Here is a 19635-nt window from a genome sequence, read left to right as displayed (position 1 = left end):
CCTATCCTTACTGTTCACTCCCAAAGAGAACCTCAGCATCTTCATCTCTTACCTCCAGCTCTGTCTCCTGTCTTTTCTTCAGTGACACTGTCTCTAGACCAAACAACATCGCTGGTTTCACCACAGTTTTGTACACCTTTCCTTTTATTTTAGCCAAAACTCTTATATCACACATCACACTTGACACTTTCTTCCGCCCGTTCCATCCTGCCTCTTTTCCAGACTCTCCATTGCTCTGGACTGTTGACCCTAAGTACTTAAAATCCTCCACCTTCTTGATCTCTTCTCCCTGTAACCTCACTCTTCCACTTGGGTCCCTCTCATTCACACACATGTACTCTGTCTTACTGCGGCTAACCTTCATTCCTCTCCTTTCCAGGACAAACCTCCACCTCTCTAGCTTCTCCTCCACCTGTTCTCTGCTTTCACTGCAGATCACAATGTCATCTGCAAACATCATAGTCCATGGAGATTCCTGTCTAACCGCATCTGTCAGCCTGTCCATCACCATAGCGAACAAGAAGGGGCTCAGAGCTGATCCCTGATGCAGTCCCACCTCCACCTTGAACTCCTCTGTCACACCTACAGCACACCTCATCACTGTCTTACAGTCCTCATACATGTCCTGCACCGCTCTAACATACTTCTCTGCCACTCCAGACTTCCTCACACAATACCACAGTTCCTCTCTGGGCACCCTGTCATAAGCTTTCTCCAGATCTACAAAAACACAATGCAGTTCCCTCTGGCCTTCTCTGTACTTCTCTATCAACACCCTCAAAGCAAATACTGCATCTGTAGTACTCTTTTTTGGCATGAAACCATACTGCTGCTCATAAATGTTCACTTCTGCACTTAGTCTGGCTTCCACTACTCTTTCCCATAACTTCATTGTATGGCTCATCCGCTTTATTCCTCTGTAGTTGCCACAACTCTGCACATCTCTCTTGTTCTTAAAAATGGGCACCAGCACACTTCTCCTCCATTCCTCAGGCATCTTCTCACTATCTAAGATCCTGTTGAACAACCCAGTCAGAAACTCTACTGCCACTTCTCCTAGACACTTCCAAACCTCTACAGGTATATCATCAGGCCCGACTGCCTTTCCACTCTTCATCCTCTTCAATACCCTCCTCACTTCATCCTGACTAATCTTTGCTACATCCTGGTCCACAACAGTCACCTCTTCAAATCTTTGTTCTCTCTCATTTTCCACGTTCATCAACTCTTCAAAGTACTCTTTCCATCTTCCCATCACGCTACTGGCACCTGTCAATAGACTTCCATCCCTATCCTTAATCACCCTAACCTGCTGCACGTCCTTCCCATCTCTATCTCTCTGTCTTGCCAACCTGTGTAGATCAGTCTCTCCCTCCTTACTGTCCAACCTAGCATACAAGTCATCATAAGCCCCTTGTTTGGCCTTTGCTACCTCTACCTTCACCTTACGCTTCATCACCCTGTACTCCTGTCTACTCTCGTCAGTCCTCTCAGTGTCCCACTTCTTCTTAGCTAACCTCTTTCTCTGTATCCTGTACCTCCTCATTCCACCACCAAGTCTCCTTATCTACTTTCCTTCCAGATGACACACCAAGTACTCTCTTACCTGTCTCCCTGATCACATTAGCTGTAGTTGTCCAGTCATCTGGAAGCACGTCCTTGCCACCCAGAGCCTGTCTTAACTCTTTCATAAAAGTCATGCAGCACTCTTCCTTTTTCAGCTTCCACCATTTTGTCTTCTGCTTTGCCTTTGCCCTCTGCATCTTCCTCACCACCAGAGTCATCCTACACACCACCATCCTATGCTGTTTGGCTACACTCTCACCTACCACTACTTTTCAGTCACTGATCTCCTTCAGATTACACTGTCTACACAAGATGTAGTCTACCTGTGTGCTCCTGCCACCACTCGTATAGGTCACCCTATGTTCCTGCCTCTTCTGGAAGAAAGTATTCACTACAGCCATTTCCATCCTTTTTGCAAAGTCAACTACCATCTGTCCTTCTGCATTCCTCTCCTGGATACCAAACCTGCCCATCACTTCCTCATCACCTCTGTTACCTGCACCAACATGTCCATTGAAGTCTGCACCAATGACAACTCTCTCACTTCTAGGCATGCTCTGCATCACTTCATCAAAGTCCAACCAGAATGCCTCCTCTCCTCCAGGACATTCCTAACAAACTCCTCCTCCAAGATAACTCCTACTCCATTTCTCTTCCCATCTACGCCATGATAGAGCAACTTGAACCCTGCTCCTGAACTTCTAGCCTTGCTACCTTTCCACCTGGTCTCCTGGACACACAGTATGTCTACCTTCCTCCTCTGCATCATGTCAACCAACTATCTACCTTTTCCTATCACAGTTCCAGGATTCAACGTTCCTCTTCTCTTTCTTCCAATAGATGTAATAAATAAATCAATTAATTAATATATAGCACTCAGACTTTAAATATCATCGAAATGCCTTTGTCTTAAAAAGTGATTATATGACGTAATGTCAGGCAAGTGGCGTGACGGCCTTTGATGAATGATTTATTATTGTCAGAATACATTCAGCCAAGGATGATGGCAGCAAACATTAAGGACTTCATATTCAGGAGTCCAACAGAAGTGGAAGACAAGGTAATATCTGATCGCCTGGAGGAAGTCATCCCCTCTGCTGAGTTAAGGGGAATGTGTTCAACTACTTCTGGCTGGATTACCACCTTAAAATGTAATGAGACTTAGATTGTTACATTGTTAGAGTTCATCTGATCCTCCTGTAACGGTCTTTCTCTTTGAAGGATTCATTCATTTTCACACATTCCTGGCCTTTCCTACCCACCTTCACCCACATCTTCTCTCACCATAACTCTTCATCCCTGCCCTGTATCCAGCCTTCAAGTCTGAGCTTTGAGGCCAACAGATGCCTTATTGTTGCTGGGGAGGAGTGACCCCATAGCTCAGGGAAGCTGTCTCACGTTTTTACAGGAGTTGACGAGGAAGAGAGGAGTAAGGGATTTTTTTTTTTTAGGGGGGAAGGGGGGAATTGTTAACATCCATATGAGAAGAAAAGATAAAGTGAATGTGATTTAAAAAAGTATATGCTGCGAAAGAAAGGAATCCAGAGGAAGATGAGTAAGATGAGGGGCCAGTCTTAAGTCCACCAGTGCTGTTTCCACTGGCAACCAGATTTATCTGATGTCCTCTTGGCTGCTTCTCCACCCAGTGCCTGGATGGCAAGGAAGACAAAAAAGAACATTGCTCTTTCCCCTCTCTGCCCTTTCTTCTCATTTCCCCTTTACCACTTTCTTTTCCAAGCGTAAACACACATTTGTCTCGCTGGTTTAGCCGTTGCTCAACGCTCAATAGAAGCAGAAAAGGAAAACAGCTAAATCAGCCAAAAGAAGGGCACCAACAACATTCCCTTGTGGACTCTCCCTCCCATTTCAGGGGCCTCTGCTGTTACTGAAGTGAGCAAGTGGAGTGCAAATCCCATGACTGAAGTCTTTTAAGTGCCCTTGGAAGTCACTGAGGCATTAGCAATAAAACACGCTGGGCCCACGGCTTTTCCCTGAAAAGCTCAGAGTGCACAAATGAGGGGGATGGCGCCCTTCTCTACACGTCCTCTGTCTTTATCACCTTCACTCCTCTTATGCAACTACACTCAGCCTTTGTGCGGCAGCAACAGGACAGGACAAATATATATTGTTTCCTTGTCTTCCCTCAGAGGCAGCGAGTCTTTTTTCTTCTCAGGACTTGGCAAGTCTCTCAGGGTGGAAATATACTGTATTTGGACACTTTGGACACAGTGAGCACAGAGTTTCTGACTGTACGCTGCACGTCAGTGAGCAGGAAAATGGCTTCACTGTGGAAAGTATTGAACACTTCAACTGACATTAAAATAAATCTATAATTATTGCTAGACTTTGGTTAACTGCACTGATGAGATTCTGGATTGAATTTGTAGAATATTTGTTGGATGCCTTATCGATGTGGTTCTTAAACTTTTACATAAACACAAAAGTGAGAAATTGGGAAAAATAATTAGTTAAATGATGACGATGGTGATGATGTGGCAGACACTCCAGACACTCAAACTTAAAGTTATACCATTTTCTGACATAGACTTCACAGACCAACACTGCTGTATTATCATTTTTTTCCACTGATGGCAAAAATCAACACTTTTCTCTTTCTTTATTTGGTTTTATATCAATGAAACCAACGTGTGGATTGAAAAAGTAAACAATGAGTTTTGACAATATGACAACAAAGACAAACAATATTGTTGCTCATATTTTGTGGAGGTGTATTCATGTCACTAATTGAAATCCAATGGCAGAATCTAAACATACTTTATTTTGAGTTTTTTTAAAGTGCTCATAGTTAAAACAAAAATTGACTGAGGATTGCTTTGTTTGTTAGAAATATAATTGCTTGTGGAATATCAGTAAAACCCGAAGTAAATTCAACAATATATATTGAAATTATTGCTCAAACTTCAAAAATTCATATTCAATTTATACTCATTTATATAAAGCTTCAAAGTGTCTGTGGATCTTGAGAGATCTGTGTGGATAAAAAAAGTGCTGCTGATCACCCACAGCTGGGTGTCCTTGGCGTGGATGCATAATGTTGAAAGACCAGAAACACCCAATGATCCAGGTGACATTTAATTAGCTCAGAAGCAACCAGAGAAATATGAAAAGAAAGAAAAAAAAAACCTTTCATCTTGAAGAACTCTCAAAAAAAAAAAAAAAAAAAGAATCTTCAGCCAATTCCTTTGAACCTCTCTCATGTGTAAAATTAACATCACATTACTGCCCTCTAGCGGCTGGAATCAGACAGTACGACTACTGACAGACTTCAGCATGTTCATATGGAAAGAAGATGGGTCAGCCACTTTTTGAGAAAACATTTATGTCAAACATATAGATTCAAATACTGGAGAATAAAATGTTTTAAACATGTGATTTTGGAAAAAGCAGACCACGTTACAACATAAACAATTATATTAGATAGGTGTGTGCATTCTGTCGTTAGGCAGGTTGTCTGTCAGGTGTGTGTACATACATGTACATTGTTCTGCTCTGTATATATCTGATATTAAAATATATTTCACAAGGCTGACAAAAGAACTATTAAATACATATAAAGATAATCATGGAGAGTCCAGTGTGATGATCACCAGAAAAGAGAGACAACAAAACTGCATCAAATTCTGTCCATTTGTGCATTTTGTGTCTTTTATGGGAATGGGTTCTCGGGTGTGTAGTTTAAACTGGCATCCAAGAACATCGCCAGGGTGCCCAGGGTGGTGATGATGACAAACAACCACAGGAAGAGACGGTCCACCACCAGAGCGATGAACTGCCAGTCTCCTGTCATCTGCAGGGAAAACACACACATGAAACACACACACACACACACACACACACACACACACACACACACACACACACACACACACACACACACACACACACACACACACACACACGTACTGTACTCAAATAAATCACAGACCCAGCAGTGTACTGATGCAATATCTATGCAATGACACAAACATTATTGGGACGTGTTTGGCAAGCTCTGTGCTCTGAAGACAATGAATAACAAGCTGTGTGACACCGTGTGTCAGACAGCTGTGTTGTGTTGTGTATCTTTCTCACTGTGTCGTCCACGTCCTGCTTCTTCAGCTGCTCGGCCATGTATGTCACGGCAGAAATGGCCGACTTCAGGTTGGGAGGGAGGATTAGACAGTAGCTGTCAGTGTCTGGGAGCTTCTGGAGCTGCACGACGCTCTCACACCTTGAACACAAAAGGGCCGACAAAAGTTAAAGCAACATGAACCGAAATACTGGCAGGAACAAACAACTTAAATCAAGTCTATTAGACTTTTACCTCACATAAAGTCTCAAAATCCAAATGGTGATAGTAGTGATATTTAGTATTTTCAAGTTACTTTGATGTTTATTGATATAGCACCAAATTAAAACATAAGTTATACACAAATACACTTTGTAGGAAGAGCGGGTTTAAAGTAGTAGTTCTAATAGTGTCCTCTTAGCAAAAAAGTACTTACAGGCAGATCTGCGTAATTTGAAAATTGTATCGATAAACTGCATGAAGATTCACATTTTATATAAAATAATAATATGAATTGCTTCATCTTCATTCTTATCATTTCATGATTCACATGTACGATTTATAGTTTGCCTCTTTATCCAAATTCTAATAGTAGGAGACAGCAAAGAAAACAACAACAAACAGAACTGAACTTTCTTACTGACAATTGAGAAGCATGCCACATCTGATGTGTGTCGTCTACAAGTTCAAACATGCAGCAGCACCGGTCAAATGCTGTCTATGTCTAGACTTATGTTGTGTATGTCCTGAGTCACTTGAACACCACAGTGACTAACCAGCACTGACATTAGCTGTCCTCCACAGGACGGTCATAAATGTCAGTGTTGTTTCTTCATGCACTGTCCTTGTGTTCCCTCGAACCACTGCAGCTTCTCTGAACACTGAGCGACAGCAGCAACACACTCCTCACACAGAGGTGACATTGACACAACACCGGGTTAACACAAATGTGACAACGTGACCTCCGACCCTCTCATTCTTCCGCTTACACAGCTGTTCCATGAACCAAAACGCATGTGCTGAGATAGTCTTCCAGACATGGTTCTTGTGCTACTTTAATGCAAGTAACTACTCAGCCATAGGTAAACGATTAATATTACATATGAGGAAATTTGTAACAAATCAGTTACAATTAAGGAAGTCTGTACTGTAATCCTACAGCAAGTCAGATCTCATAGCCTGTTACCAAGAGGCTGTATTCCTCGAGGTTCCCATCATCCCATTCACCCTTCACCTTTGTTCAAGCTCTCTAAGAGACATTTTTCATTTCAATTTTGTGGACATCCAAGATTTCTGTATGTAGTTTTCTGAATTAAGGACTTTAGACAAAAAAATATATAAATGATCTGTCATCATATTAATTTTTAATTTTTTTTTTTGTATAAAAAAATGTATTAGCGTAGAAGTTAAATTCTAGGGAGAACATGCTTTGAAATTCCACAATTATTGCAGTGGACTGAAAAATAATTATTCTGTCCCTACCGATGTTACCAAAAGGGTGGCATGTTGGCACAGAGGGTAGCACTGTTGCCTTACTGTAAGCAGGTTCTGGGTTTGTTTCCTTTTTGTATGGAGTTTGTATGTTCTCCCTGTGGGTTCACTGCAGGTTCTCCAGCTTCCTCCCAAACATGCTGCTTAGGTTAATTGGTTGCACCAAATTGTTTTTAGATGTGAGTGTGTGTGTCTGTTTGTCGTCAGTGTTGCCCCGTGATGATATGGCATCTCATCCGAGGTGTATCCCACCTTTCAATCTTAGCCAGCTGGGATAGGCTCCAGCAGACCTGTGATTAACAAGGCAGATAAGCAGCTAGAAATGAGACAATTATGATCATCTCATCTACAAGAAAATGGATAGAGGGATGGATGGATGGAAGTCACAATGTGATGGATGGGTGAATGGTTAATTTTATATTCCAGTAAAAGCCAGCAGTTATTGTCACTAGCTTTAGTTTGTTCTTCATTTCTGTTTTCACACAATCGCTGAAAGACTGAAGGGTAGAAAGGAGACTCTGATAAGTGTCCCCTGTTGAATGTGTCTGGTGACACCGCAGTGCACCTGTCAGGCTGGCACTTCGGTAAATGCCCGCAGCTCATCCTGGCCGTGTATACAGTGTGTACAGCGTGTACAGTGTGTATGATGCTAATAATGTGCACAACCCCTATAAGTGAAAGACAGACAAAGTGACAACAGATGACTGCTGGACAATAAAAACGAGGTCTTGTAGGAGGCGTGTGTGAGTGTGTGTCACAGCTCAGGGCAGAGCTATTTGGTGCTCTCCGTGTTAGATGCCATTCACATTTCACAGCTTGTGCTCATTACTCCTGATACACGGGGCTCTTCCCACACCCATATCCACCGACACACACCGAGCACTGAATCCTATATGCAATTACTCCCAATGTACACACGCACGCACGCACGCACGCACACACACACCCACACACACACACACACACACACACATACACAGAGAACATTTATATACATAGATTTGTATGTGAGGACAAGGAGAACAGTCATTATTTGGGGTAATGTACTAGTAACTTAATTGTGAGCAACAGAGCATCATTAGAAAGTGTGAAGAAAGTGTTGCAACAAAAATGTAAGAACCACACAACAGCCTGCTCAGCCTTTTGTCAGAGATGAGAGTTGCAATCATATAAACTAACCTCCACCGAGAACTCATTTTCCTTTTCTAAAATCAAGTGATAAATGTTGGGATAATGCATACCCTCATTTTTATTAAAGCATAACTTTATTGTCCTTTAATAACTATTATTATTATTATTATTATTATTATTATTATTATTATTATTATTATTATTATTATTATTATTATTATTATTATTATTATTATTATCGGTGGCATAATAATGCTCTTTCCTGCTCCTGAGGCTTAGTACCATAAGCTCTGTGTGTGAATGGGTAACTCCTAGTTGGTTTTGCAAATCGTTTTACGTGTTCAGTTAAACTATAACTACAGGTAATTTACTATTTTACCAACTTGGTGTCACAATTACATGAATATTTTTTAATTACCATGAATTACAGGACAAATAGTCTAGGTTGAAAAACAGTTTTGCATGCAGGTATTCATCATATATGTAATTACAATCCCAAAACACAGAATACACAGAACACAGAATGTTTATCATATGTGAATATGTATATTTCATATGCTACATATGTTAATATGTACTGTATGTATTATTTAAGTATGTATGTATGACCCCCCGCTGTCACAATTGCACACATTTCCCCACTGTGGGACAATAATTATCTTATCTTATCTTATCTTATCTTATCTTATCTTATCTTATCTTATCTTATCTTATCTTATCTTATCTTATCTTATCTTATCTCTTACCTCTTAAAAAAGGCTTAAAAAAAAAATCAAAGATGAAGCTGCTACTTTTCATAATTACCTGTACTGTAAAATTACAATTAAGTGTCACGATATGGGTGAAGTACTGCAGTAACAAATGTTGTGATACCAGTTAAATACATTCCACAGAGATGCCCATGCAGCGTACATCATCAATATGCACATTACTGTGTTGTGAGGACAGCACCTGGCTTTTAATTACTGTATCCAAAAAAAGAGATGAGCGAATGAAAAGGCATGCAGTGACGTAAACTGGATGGTGGTGCCTGATATGTGGCCATCTCATTCACATCAAAATGGATAAAACCCTGCTCGGCTCTGATCACTCAGCACTGACCTCCCCTTCTATCAATGTCTATTCTTCGCCCTCCCTTCACTGCCTTTCTATGGGATTACCCCTTAATTCCCAACCTAAACAGAGGCTTAATGGTTGGCGACTGCGGAGGGTAGACGGTGGTGTGGGGCTTAGCTGGGGCTGAATATGATGCCATTGGAACGGGATGACAGATGCCTAGCACCAGGCTTGGTTTGGGGGACTCTGGAGCCGTTTATGATGCTACGGCTGGGTGGCAAGTCTGAGATCTACTGGCTGATTAGCCAGCAGTGAGAACCCAGGATAGTTAGAGGGACATTCTAAATCTTTATTAATTTTAAAAGGTTTAGAACCCCCACACATTAATATGCAGTTCATTCTCTCATCATATGGTCAGCTGAGTCTTTTGTCCTTCTTTGTGCCTACATTCTACAACTGTACAATTGTGCTGCTGGATAACCAGTTTTCTTCAGGATCAATAAAGTATATTTGAATGTGTGTTCCTTTCATACCACTGTTATGAGACAACAATATTTATATTGTAAAAAGAACCAGAAACTAAGAATTTAAGTTTTTTTAAGGTTGTGTCTGGCTTGACTGTAAACACAATGGAATGTAGAAGTCACTGGATTGACGGATGAATCAAAAAGCAAAAGAGTGGTTCATCTGTTTGGACACTCAGTGCTTTCGGTCACATACATTCTTTTACATAATGACTATGACTCATGGAGTCATTTCAAGGGTATGTTCCACCTATCTGACACCTTACCTTCCTCTCCATGGTAACACGAGATCAGGGTTGATCTTGCGAAAGAAGTACTCTCCTCCTGGTGGCCTGCCATTGAAACTTCTGAGGGGTATATCATTTATCTCTTCCTTCATTTCACACTCTTCTGGGTTAGGCCTTGCCATGCCGATGTATTTTGGCAGAAAGTTAATGAATACCTGCAATTTTGTTGTGCAGAAATCACATAAATCATGGGTCAAGATATTAAAGTACATATAAGGTATGCTGGACGTATTGAATTTTATTTTGCCTCACATTTCGAACCCAGTGTGGCATGATGTGTGTACTGGGTGTTCGGTGGTGTAGGTTGAGGACAACTACACTCAGAATGACAGAAAACGTGACCAGGATCATGGTGAACATGACATAGTTGACAATAATTGGAATGCCGAGGGATGTCTCAGGTACCCTGTCAGCCAGCAGAAGCATGAAGACAGTCAGAGCGATGAGGACGGAAATGGAGAGAGTCATCTTCTCTCCTGCAAATGACAAGGACAGTTTGGAGAAGTTATTATGGCAGCCTTGCTTCTGCTCCATGATGACAAGAAGAAAAGTTAAATGCATGGTGTAAACTGTCTTCTTGTTGTGGGTGCACTTTATGAGCTGGGTTTTATAATTGTTTGACAGACACAGTTGAAGCTGCAATTTACTCATGTGTTGACATGGTGATTTTATTTTATTGTGTTTTTATGTCCTAATATTGTTTCTGGTGAGTCTTAAAGAACAGTACTTTCATGTTTAGAGTAGCAATGCCATTTAAATGACCTCAAATGGTGATTATACATTGAAATTTAAAAAAAATAAAGACCTACAAACAATTCAATTTATGAACAACCTCTTGGAACCAACTATGTTCGTATATTTAGGACCACCTGTATTACAAAATATGTCAGGTTCACTGACCTGCTCCAGGAGGCAGGTAGAAGACAAATATAGCTAGCACACTGGTGAGAATGCAGGGAACGATGATGTTAATAATGTAGAAAAGAGGCTTCCTCTGAATGATAAGGTAAAAAGTGATGTCCTCGTACAAGTCATCCTTGATGTTCTTTCTGGATGGTTTATGACAGATGGCCCATTCGCCATTTTCTGTTGAAAAAGAGACAAGATGATCAAGATCTGAAAAGCTAAGCTATTTCTTGTAATGTGTAGACAATCCACCGTTAAAATGCAGTGTTAATTTTTATATTACATTTTGTGCGAATAATGTGTGACAAGGATATACACTAATAAAATAATATGGTGAAAGAGAATTAAGAAAAACAATCAACATAAAAGCGTGTTACTATTATATTAGAAAAGCAATCTATACATAAAACTATAGGTTTTGGATGGGTGTCAGTATTGCCACCAACCAGTAAATGCGTTCTCATCTATAACAATCTCATGGATTTCGTGGTCACTATCATCCAGAAAGTACTGCAGATCCACCTCGGAGGCATCATAGGTGTATGAGCGGAAAACCATGCTGCAGTTCTGCCAGTCGAAAGGGAAGTAAGACACCTGTAGATTTCATTTTAGAAATAGAAAGGATGTATACTGTACATATATACATGATTCACAATTATGTTTCATGAAAATGGTGATGTTGACAAAAACTATGATTGGTATTTCTAAAAAAATAAAGCAGAATAAAATGGAAGGAGACAAACACAATATCATGAACTGTCACAAAGATATAATGCAATAACTGAGGGTTTTACATCGTTGGTTGTCCGAGTTCTGATACTATGGACTCTGTACCTCTATAGAGCAGGAGCTACGGTAGATTGCTGGGGGAAACCAGTTGACAGTCCCATCATTGTACACCAAGACGTTGACATAGAGAGCCACATCAAACTGACCATCATTACTGTAGTAGAAAGATAGAAACATATGTTCAACTCTACTTTTTGAGGATTTGAGGGATCTTTTACATCTACACACTGAACTGTATAACTGTTAAATGCTACTCTAAGTGTCCCAGATACACTAACATCATCATTTGTTCAACTTGAACCTCATTAATCTGAACAGAGTCATCAGCCGCCACCACCATTGGGAGGATTTATCTTTCTACTTTTCAGGGCAGTTGCACTTCAATCACAGTATCCCTGAACACCAAACAATGAGTAGCACATATCATCTACATCAGTGGTCCCCAATCTTTTTGCACGACGGACCGGTTTCATCTAAGACAATATTTCTCGGACCGGCCTTCATTTGCTCTATAATCGTTAATGACCCCAGGACAGCTGTAGTCTAATAATAAATCATCCGCAGTGGTTTTATGTGAAATGCAGACATCAACAGACAATAAACAAACAAACAAATGCCGCTTCGCAAAGACAGGAGTTTGGAAATGGAAATAGGGTTTGCGATACTTTTTGGGCGATCTCAGGATAATCTGCCTTGATTTTAATCCAGTACACTGGACCGGTGGTGGGCGCTTAATTTAGGGGTAACCTGTCACGTGACCGAGACCGGTCAAGCGTGACAGACGTGACTTTTCAAAATAAAACATCTTTTCGTCTCCGAAATAAATAAAACGGAAGTAATGAAAATCATTTTTTAATTCTGCGCGGCTCGATACCAAATGACCCACGGACCAGTAGCGGTCCGCGGCCCGGGGGTTGGGGACCACTGATCTACATCAATAAACAATTACCTTCACATCATTTATATCTCTGTCCTGGTTGAAATATATATATTTCATGCTTCTATATTAATGCATTTTTTTATTTGCACATAAAAAATTCACCATACTCGATTTTTGTAGACATTTGGTCAAAAAAACCATCATGATAATTTAAAAAAAAAAAAAAGAAGAAGACTCGTATCAGATACTTAATTTCAAGGTTTTAGCTAACATGCAAAGATCTGTATATACATTTTAAGTAATTTCCTTTTAGTTGTTTTGGAATTCATTAGCTATTTTTTCAATTGCAGTCCTGTCATCCTCCTAGTTTTGTCGTAGTTAAGGAGTAATCATGAAATGATGAGACTCTTACTTGTTGATGAGGTAGATATCAGGACGCCAAACCTTGTTGGGAGGAATCCTCAAAACCATAATGTTGTCATATTCTTCTGGGTTCCATGACAACCTGTAATCTGTCCATGCCTAGGAAGAGAGGATGGTGGTTATTATAAGTTGATATCTGTCATTTATATCTTTGTTTATCAAGTCGTTGATAAGTCCTTTTGAAAAAGCACCTTCATACACTGTCATAATCCATTATGGGCAGTCATAAATTCTAATTCAACAGGGTGAGGGACAAAAAATGAGGAGTTGGAGAAAGAGAGAGATGTAACAAGAAATCATTTTTGGTTATGAAAAGTGACAAGTCAATTTGAGGGCCACGGCAATGAATCGACAGAGCAGCGAAGGGAAGGGCACTAGAACTCAGAGAAACAAGGCAATGTTCAGCAATGAAGATGAATGTTTCAGCGCTCATACCAGATTCATGAAAACATTGGTTGTCATTTCCTCATTCTTCTCGTTCTGTAGGAAGACAGAGAAACAGGCATAGAGTAAAGGAGAAGGTGACAGATTTTAGTGATGCAGCATAACTTGTTGTTTATGATAGAGTTATTACTTTCAATCATGCTCCAAGGAAATTACTGTACAACACCCAGAACAGCTAGTGTGTGTGTGCGTGTGTGTGTGTGTGTTTGTGTGCATGTGTGTGTGCCTGCAGTAGTGTGTATGTGTGAGGGTGTCTGACTTATGTATTGTCATAAAATAAGTTCATAAAACAATTTGACATGTAAAGACCTTTATTATTTCATTATAAAGTATTTGCATGTATGCTATCACTGTTTTGCATGCATGTATTTGTATTTACCAAGCTGACAAGCTGAGAGAGGGTCATCCCCACTCGAACCATCACCCTCTCTTCCCAGTAACGGGCAGGCCTGACTTTCATGTTGTAGTCCTTGAAAAGTTTCAGATGGAGCCTCCGCTCTGCTTCTGAGGCTCCTGCATGAAAAGAGAGATGAAAACAGAAATAAAATACAATTATTTGAAAAATACGATGGTGTAGAATGGTAATGAATGAAAAATGAAGAACCACAGGTAAATACAGAACTACGTACTATGCTATATAATATTTACAATTAAGTGAGTTTTCTGATCAAATAATTACTGGAGAATAACCCTGCCTGGGACTTTAAAAATTATTATGTGAAATTTTAACTAAAAAAAATCATTAGAAAGTGTGTTCATGACACAGATTTTCATCACACAAGATTTTAAACTACCACATGTGTTTTAAAACATGAAATATTCCCCATAAAAAATGATAAATTGCCATTTTGGCATATATTTATAATATTTGAATCAGGAGAACAGAACATTGCAATCACTGGAATTTTTTCTTATTTTCATGTAGAATTTAAATTGGTTTTATTGAGTTATAAATGCCAACATGGTTTTTCACCAGTTTGGGTCACTATCTTATGAATATTTTTGATGAGAATCATTAATTGTTTCATCATTTTCATCTTATTTGCTCATTTTTCTCTTTCTTGTTCTAGTATTTCTTGGTGTGAGAAAGCATCACCGTCTTGTTTTTAGTTGTATTCATAAATTAAAAATCACCAAATCACAAAACGACAGGGACAGCATGGTGCTTTCGCCACACAGCAAGGCGATTTTTGGTTTGAGTGCAGTTTGTCTGTTCTCCTCGTGTCTGCGTTCTCTCTGGCTTCCTCCCACCTCCAAAAACAATTCAGGTAATTCAGTGTAGGTGAATTAGCCAGTCTCAAATTGCCTGTATGTATAGTGTGTATGTGCGTGTTCGTCTGTCTACATTTGGCTCCGCGGTGCAATGGCATCACGCCCTGAGTGTTCCCTGCCTCATGCCACTAGTCAGCTGGGATAGGCTCTAGCAACCCCGCGATCTTTGACAGCGGTAAGAGGGCATTGAAAATGAATGAAAATATAACAGATTGCAGAATTTCCCAAATATGAATTTTTTTGTCAAAATAAATAAATATTTATATGTACATCTAGAATAAAATCCTCAGAGTAAATCAACATTTATTGGATCAAAATTAAGTTATGCTGTACATATAAATTCCGACCCCGTTTTAATTTGCAATGTAAAGTACATATTAATATTTTCTGATCTGCAGGCATGCGGAAAAGAGAAATCAGCAATGTCAGCGATTTAACATGTTTTTGACCATCTAAGAGAGAATTCTCAGCAACATGCAAACCAAAGATGTGACATTACTTTTGAAATATGTAGAATTCTGAAAACTGCATTTCAGACACTGCTGTAGATAGACTGAGTGTCAGGTCAAATGTGTCCTAAACAACATGGCAGAGAAGGACAGACAGGACATTCAAAAGAAGCAGTCAGCTAGGCAGGTGCTGCATGGTGAGTAGCAAAGGTGACTGAGCTAATGTAATTGATACGCAGCGAGGGAATGGAATCAAAGGGATGTTGGGCATTCCAGCTCCATTAGGGACAAAAATAGACATTGATTAACCAACAATGATGTGTTAATATGATTCATTATGTTTTCTAGAATAACTTATAACTTATGGGTTTTCATGTGCTGGTTTTGTTTTTGTTTTTTTAGTGGGACAACAAGCAATAACAATTTTTTTACATTACATGGACTTCTCTCCTTTGGATTTCCAAATGTGTCTCCTATCCTCTAGCTTCTAGCTTCCCTCTTTGGGAAAATGTTAATGTAAGATTGTCCTAAGGTTGGAAAATAGGGCAACTAGTGCAGGACAGGTCTCTACTTCTGTAGTATTGCTCGAAGGTCAAATTCAAAGCCCTTCAGCTTAACTCTTTCTCATTTCATCCATAAAATGTCAGAGAAAGTGAATCAATACTAATTTACCTGAAGTGGCTGCTCAGAATGGTTTGTGATGCTTGGTTGTTATCTGATCATGAATAAATAAAGACAGGCGTCTTAGAAGTACCAAAATGTCTACACTTGAATCCATGTAATCTACTGTTAATCATCTATATTTGAGTGGAATGAAGCACTGTTTATTCAGAGTAATCATTCAGATTAAGGAACATATTTTATGTTTGTTCATTTAAATCTGCCTTGAAGTAATAACACAAGTTTACAGCAAGGACAAAAACCATGAAATCATTAGAACAACCGAAACAAGTATTCCATAAAATGTGCTCACCTGTAAAAGTGAGATAAAAGCAGCTGCACACGATGATGAATGTGTTCACCCTGAGATGAATGTTAATCCTCATCTTCATTTGTCCAATTATGACAGTCATGACATTTTTTTATCCAAATTAAAGACAAATCCTCAGCCTGAACTCTAGAGAGGGTGGTCTGGAAATACACACCTTTCTAGCCCAGGTATTTACATGCACACCTTCTGTCCGTGGGTGCAACTGTTAACAACTCTCTCCTGTCCCGTCATCTGTTTGTGGTCATAGCTCCATGGGTGAAACCACGGTCTGATTGGGTGTGCATACTGGGAGTGACGAAAGGACGGAACGTGTTTGTACTGAGAAGCTTGTGGGACAGGCACCTGTTGGTGTTCACCAATCTGAGGTTATCACTATGGAGACGGTGGGTGGGAGGAATAGGAAGTGGAGGGGGTGGGGCAGGGTATGAGAATGGCAGTGGACTGTGGGTTATGACAAAGGAGATATTTTGGGGGGGAGTGGGGGGGAGGGAATGTTGTCCGAGTGGGGCAGGGAGATGACTGGGGGATGACTGACTCTTGAGGTAAAGAATGGTTGGTGGTTGTTTGGAACTGGAGGATTATTGTCACTCCCATTGCTGTGCACTGTGTCTACCAAACACTTAATATTATTTGCCAGCAAATGTTATTAAATTTTAATTGTGAGACATATAATTTCTATCAGAAATGCATTTGACCAAACCCCGAAGAGCAGTGGGCAGCCATTGGGAAATCCGGGGAGGTTCAATATCCTGGTTAAGCGTACTTCAACATGTAGATTCACAGGAACTTGGGGTACAGCCACTTGACTTCCATCAAGTGGACAACTGTTCCCGAGTCACAGCCGCCAGAAAGTAATCAGAAAAATCCTTTGTGATTTAGGGCTTGTTAACTTCTGAGAACTTGTCAGCAATGCTCTATTTTTAAGTCCTTTGTAGAGCTGGTGAAAGTGGTAATTTGCTGTTGCAAACCTTTTTTCACTCAAAATTAAAGCCAAAATAGAGGTCCCAATATGTGTTGCTCAACATTTTTGCCGAGACGTGATTGCTTCAAATTTCTGACCTTTTAACTATTTATCTACCACAATGTTATGGCTTAAAGTACTGAGGTGAAATAGACATTGCATATCTTCTCAAAACATTTTGCGATATTACATGTGCAAAACTGGCAAATCCAAACTATGAACCCTCCCCCCTAAAAAAAGAAAAAAATTATGAAGCTGCTGAACCTGAATTCAGAATACCGAAGTCCAGAGAAATGTAAACAGTGATGTACTGTAGCTTTCTTACATTCTAGACTTACAGGACTCAAGAGTTTTCACAGCATTGAATTTGAGTTGTGCTTAAAGCAAGTAAATATAAGAATGTCAACTGAAATATAGAGACTGGTGTTAATGCTGTGGAACTGAGCAGGGAAGTTCTGAGGCATGAAGAATTCAGGTGGGATGATCAATGAGGTGAAGACCTTTGAATGAACTCTGAACCTCCTTTATTCTTCAATGTTACGTGTTGTTTGCGTGAGGCTGACACTCTTCAAGAGTTATAAAGATTGTTTGTTTTTTTAACCAAAAACAAGAAAATACTCACCATTCATCTATTGCCTTCTCTCTGTCTTTACTTTCTCTTACCTTCTTTCTGTTACATATTATATCATTCTCACTCTCATGTTGGTCAGGGTTTCCACTGCAGAAACACAAACAGGCCATAAATCAGAGATGAGAGAAGAAAAATGTCTCTGACTCTCCCTCCTACATGCCACTACTACCAGTATAAATCAGTGAAAATGGCTCCTGTGCGTGCCTGCAGAAATGCCTCAATGCCTGACTTACATGCAAGGTCAAAGGCTTGGATAATGAGCAGAAGATGGAAATGTATGCAATTCTAATGACACTGCAGCCATGTCAATAATATTGATGCCATATTGTGGCGTCACAATAAAGTTTTGAGAATGACTGCATTTACTCTAAACATACTTGAGCTCAGAGTAAGTATTATCAAGGAAGCCAACAGTCTGATCAACAGTGTCATGTCAAGTGACATTAAGCGTTATTAATAGCAGTTAGCAAAGCAGGACAACAGATGGATCCTCAGATCTTTATTTAAAAAAAAAACAACAGACTGAAAGTGAGAGAACAAAAAGGTCATCTGGGAGGTGGGTGTCCCCTATATAATGGGAATTCCACAGGCTGTCGGCGTGGATGGAATCAGCATGTGTTCCAACATAAGAATATCCTCCATGCAAAACCGTTTCCCAAAATACAAAGAGGATTACTACAGTGGCAGAAATATCTACACAGCATGTGCCCCGCTCTAGCGCATTCTCACACATACGAGAAAAATGAAAAGCAGCTCAGTTATTATGACAGCCAAAGTTTTTCTTTTTTTTTGCAAAGGTGTTTATTTGTGAACACTACTTTTGATTTGATTTTCTATTGTTAGTTCCCTTTGTGGCTTAAACACAAAACACGCATGACTACATTAACTTCATGCATTTACAGTATGCAGGCATGTAATAACATTGGCTGAGTTTTTAATGCAATTATCCTATTTTACTTAATCTATAGATAAAGAGCAGTATGTAGTTTTGGCTGTGATGTCCTGTGACATTACACTTTTCATTCAGTGCTTTTCCAGACATGAGATGGTTGCAAATAATGTAAAGTGGACTATAAAAGTCTCTTGCATGACTTTTGTTGAGAAAAACAAATTTAATTCTTGTGTTTGGCACAAGAGATCAAAAGGTGAAGCACACCTAGGGAATCCTTAAATCCAATTACTTAAGTACGTGACCTCATAAGCCATAGAACTGTTCAACTCATATATAATGTGGCTGACAACTGTTTACCACAGAATACACTAGCGCATTTCCAGAATAGTGAGTCCAACTCCCAATTGAGAGGAAAAACAGCATTCTTACAGAAAAAAATAAAAATTTACATTAAAAACATTTTATTTCTTTTACTGGTGTCAAACTTTGGAACAATTTGGACAAAGAAGTTATCAGTCTAGGAACCCTATATGCCTTTTAAAAAAGTGTATAAAGAATTGATATTGCAGGATTACAGAATGGATGGAAATGTTGGTTAAGTCTTGATATTATTATTGGATAACATGATCATAACACTGTGCACACAGACTGTAAGAACACTGGCTATGTCAACTTGTTTTGACCATTATAATATAGACTAAATTTGCTGTTCCTTCGAAGAATGTCAATGTGACCATGGTCTGGGTCACACTGGAGCTACTAAAGGTCACTGAACAACTTACATTCACTAAAAGAACTGATGAAGACGTGTGACGATACATACGTCTGTTGGGACTAAATGGACAACAATGGGCCACAATGACTGTCAAAATG

General features: G+C 39.6%; 1 protein-coding gene across 5 annotated transcripts; it reads right to left on the bottom strand.

Annotated features, from left to right (window-relative positions):
* Positions 1-4544: 4544 nt before the first annotated feature.
* Positions 4545-17967, bottom strand: chrnb1l (cholinergic receptor, nicotinic, beta 1 (muscle) like). Of its 5 annotated transcripts, XM_068307978.1 has the most exons (12): positions 16261-16482; positions 13946-14079; positions 13558-13602; positions 13112-13221; positions 11865-11973; positions 11477-11624; positions 11153-11210; positions 11025-11065; positions 10377-10600; positions 10104-10279; positions 5659-5797; positions 4545-5374 (listed from the first exon to the last, which is right to left on the bottom strand). In XM_068307978.1, exons 1-12 carry the CDS (start codon positions 16358-16360, stop codon positions 5234-5236), a joined length of 1425 nt encoding a protein of 474 aa, XP_068164079.1. In that variant the 5' UTR covers positions 16361-16482; the 3' UTR covers positions 4545-5233. The 5 variants fall into 5 exon arrangements, with proteins under 5 accessions (XP_068164079.1, XP_068164080.1, XP_068164078.1 ...); XM_068307979.1 differs by lacking the exon at positions 16261-16482 and adding an exon at positions 17862-17967 and having other exon boundaries at positions 11025-11210; XM_068307977.1 differs by having other exon boundaries at positions 11025-11210.
* Positions 17968-19635: the final 1668 nt, after the last annotated feature.

Source organism: Antennarius striatus, chromosome 23 (assembly GCF_040054535.1).
Source record: "Antennarius striatus isolate MH-2024 chromosome 23, ASM4005453v1, whole genome shotgun sequence".
Taxonomy (NCBI): domain Eukaryota; kingdom Metazoa; phylum Chordata; class Actinopteri; order Lophiiformes; family Antennariidae; genus Antennarius; species Antennarius striatus.
The sequence above is the reverse complement of the archived record's forward strand: the minus strand, read 5'-3'. Positions and strand labels throughout refer to the sequence as shown.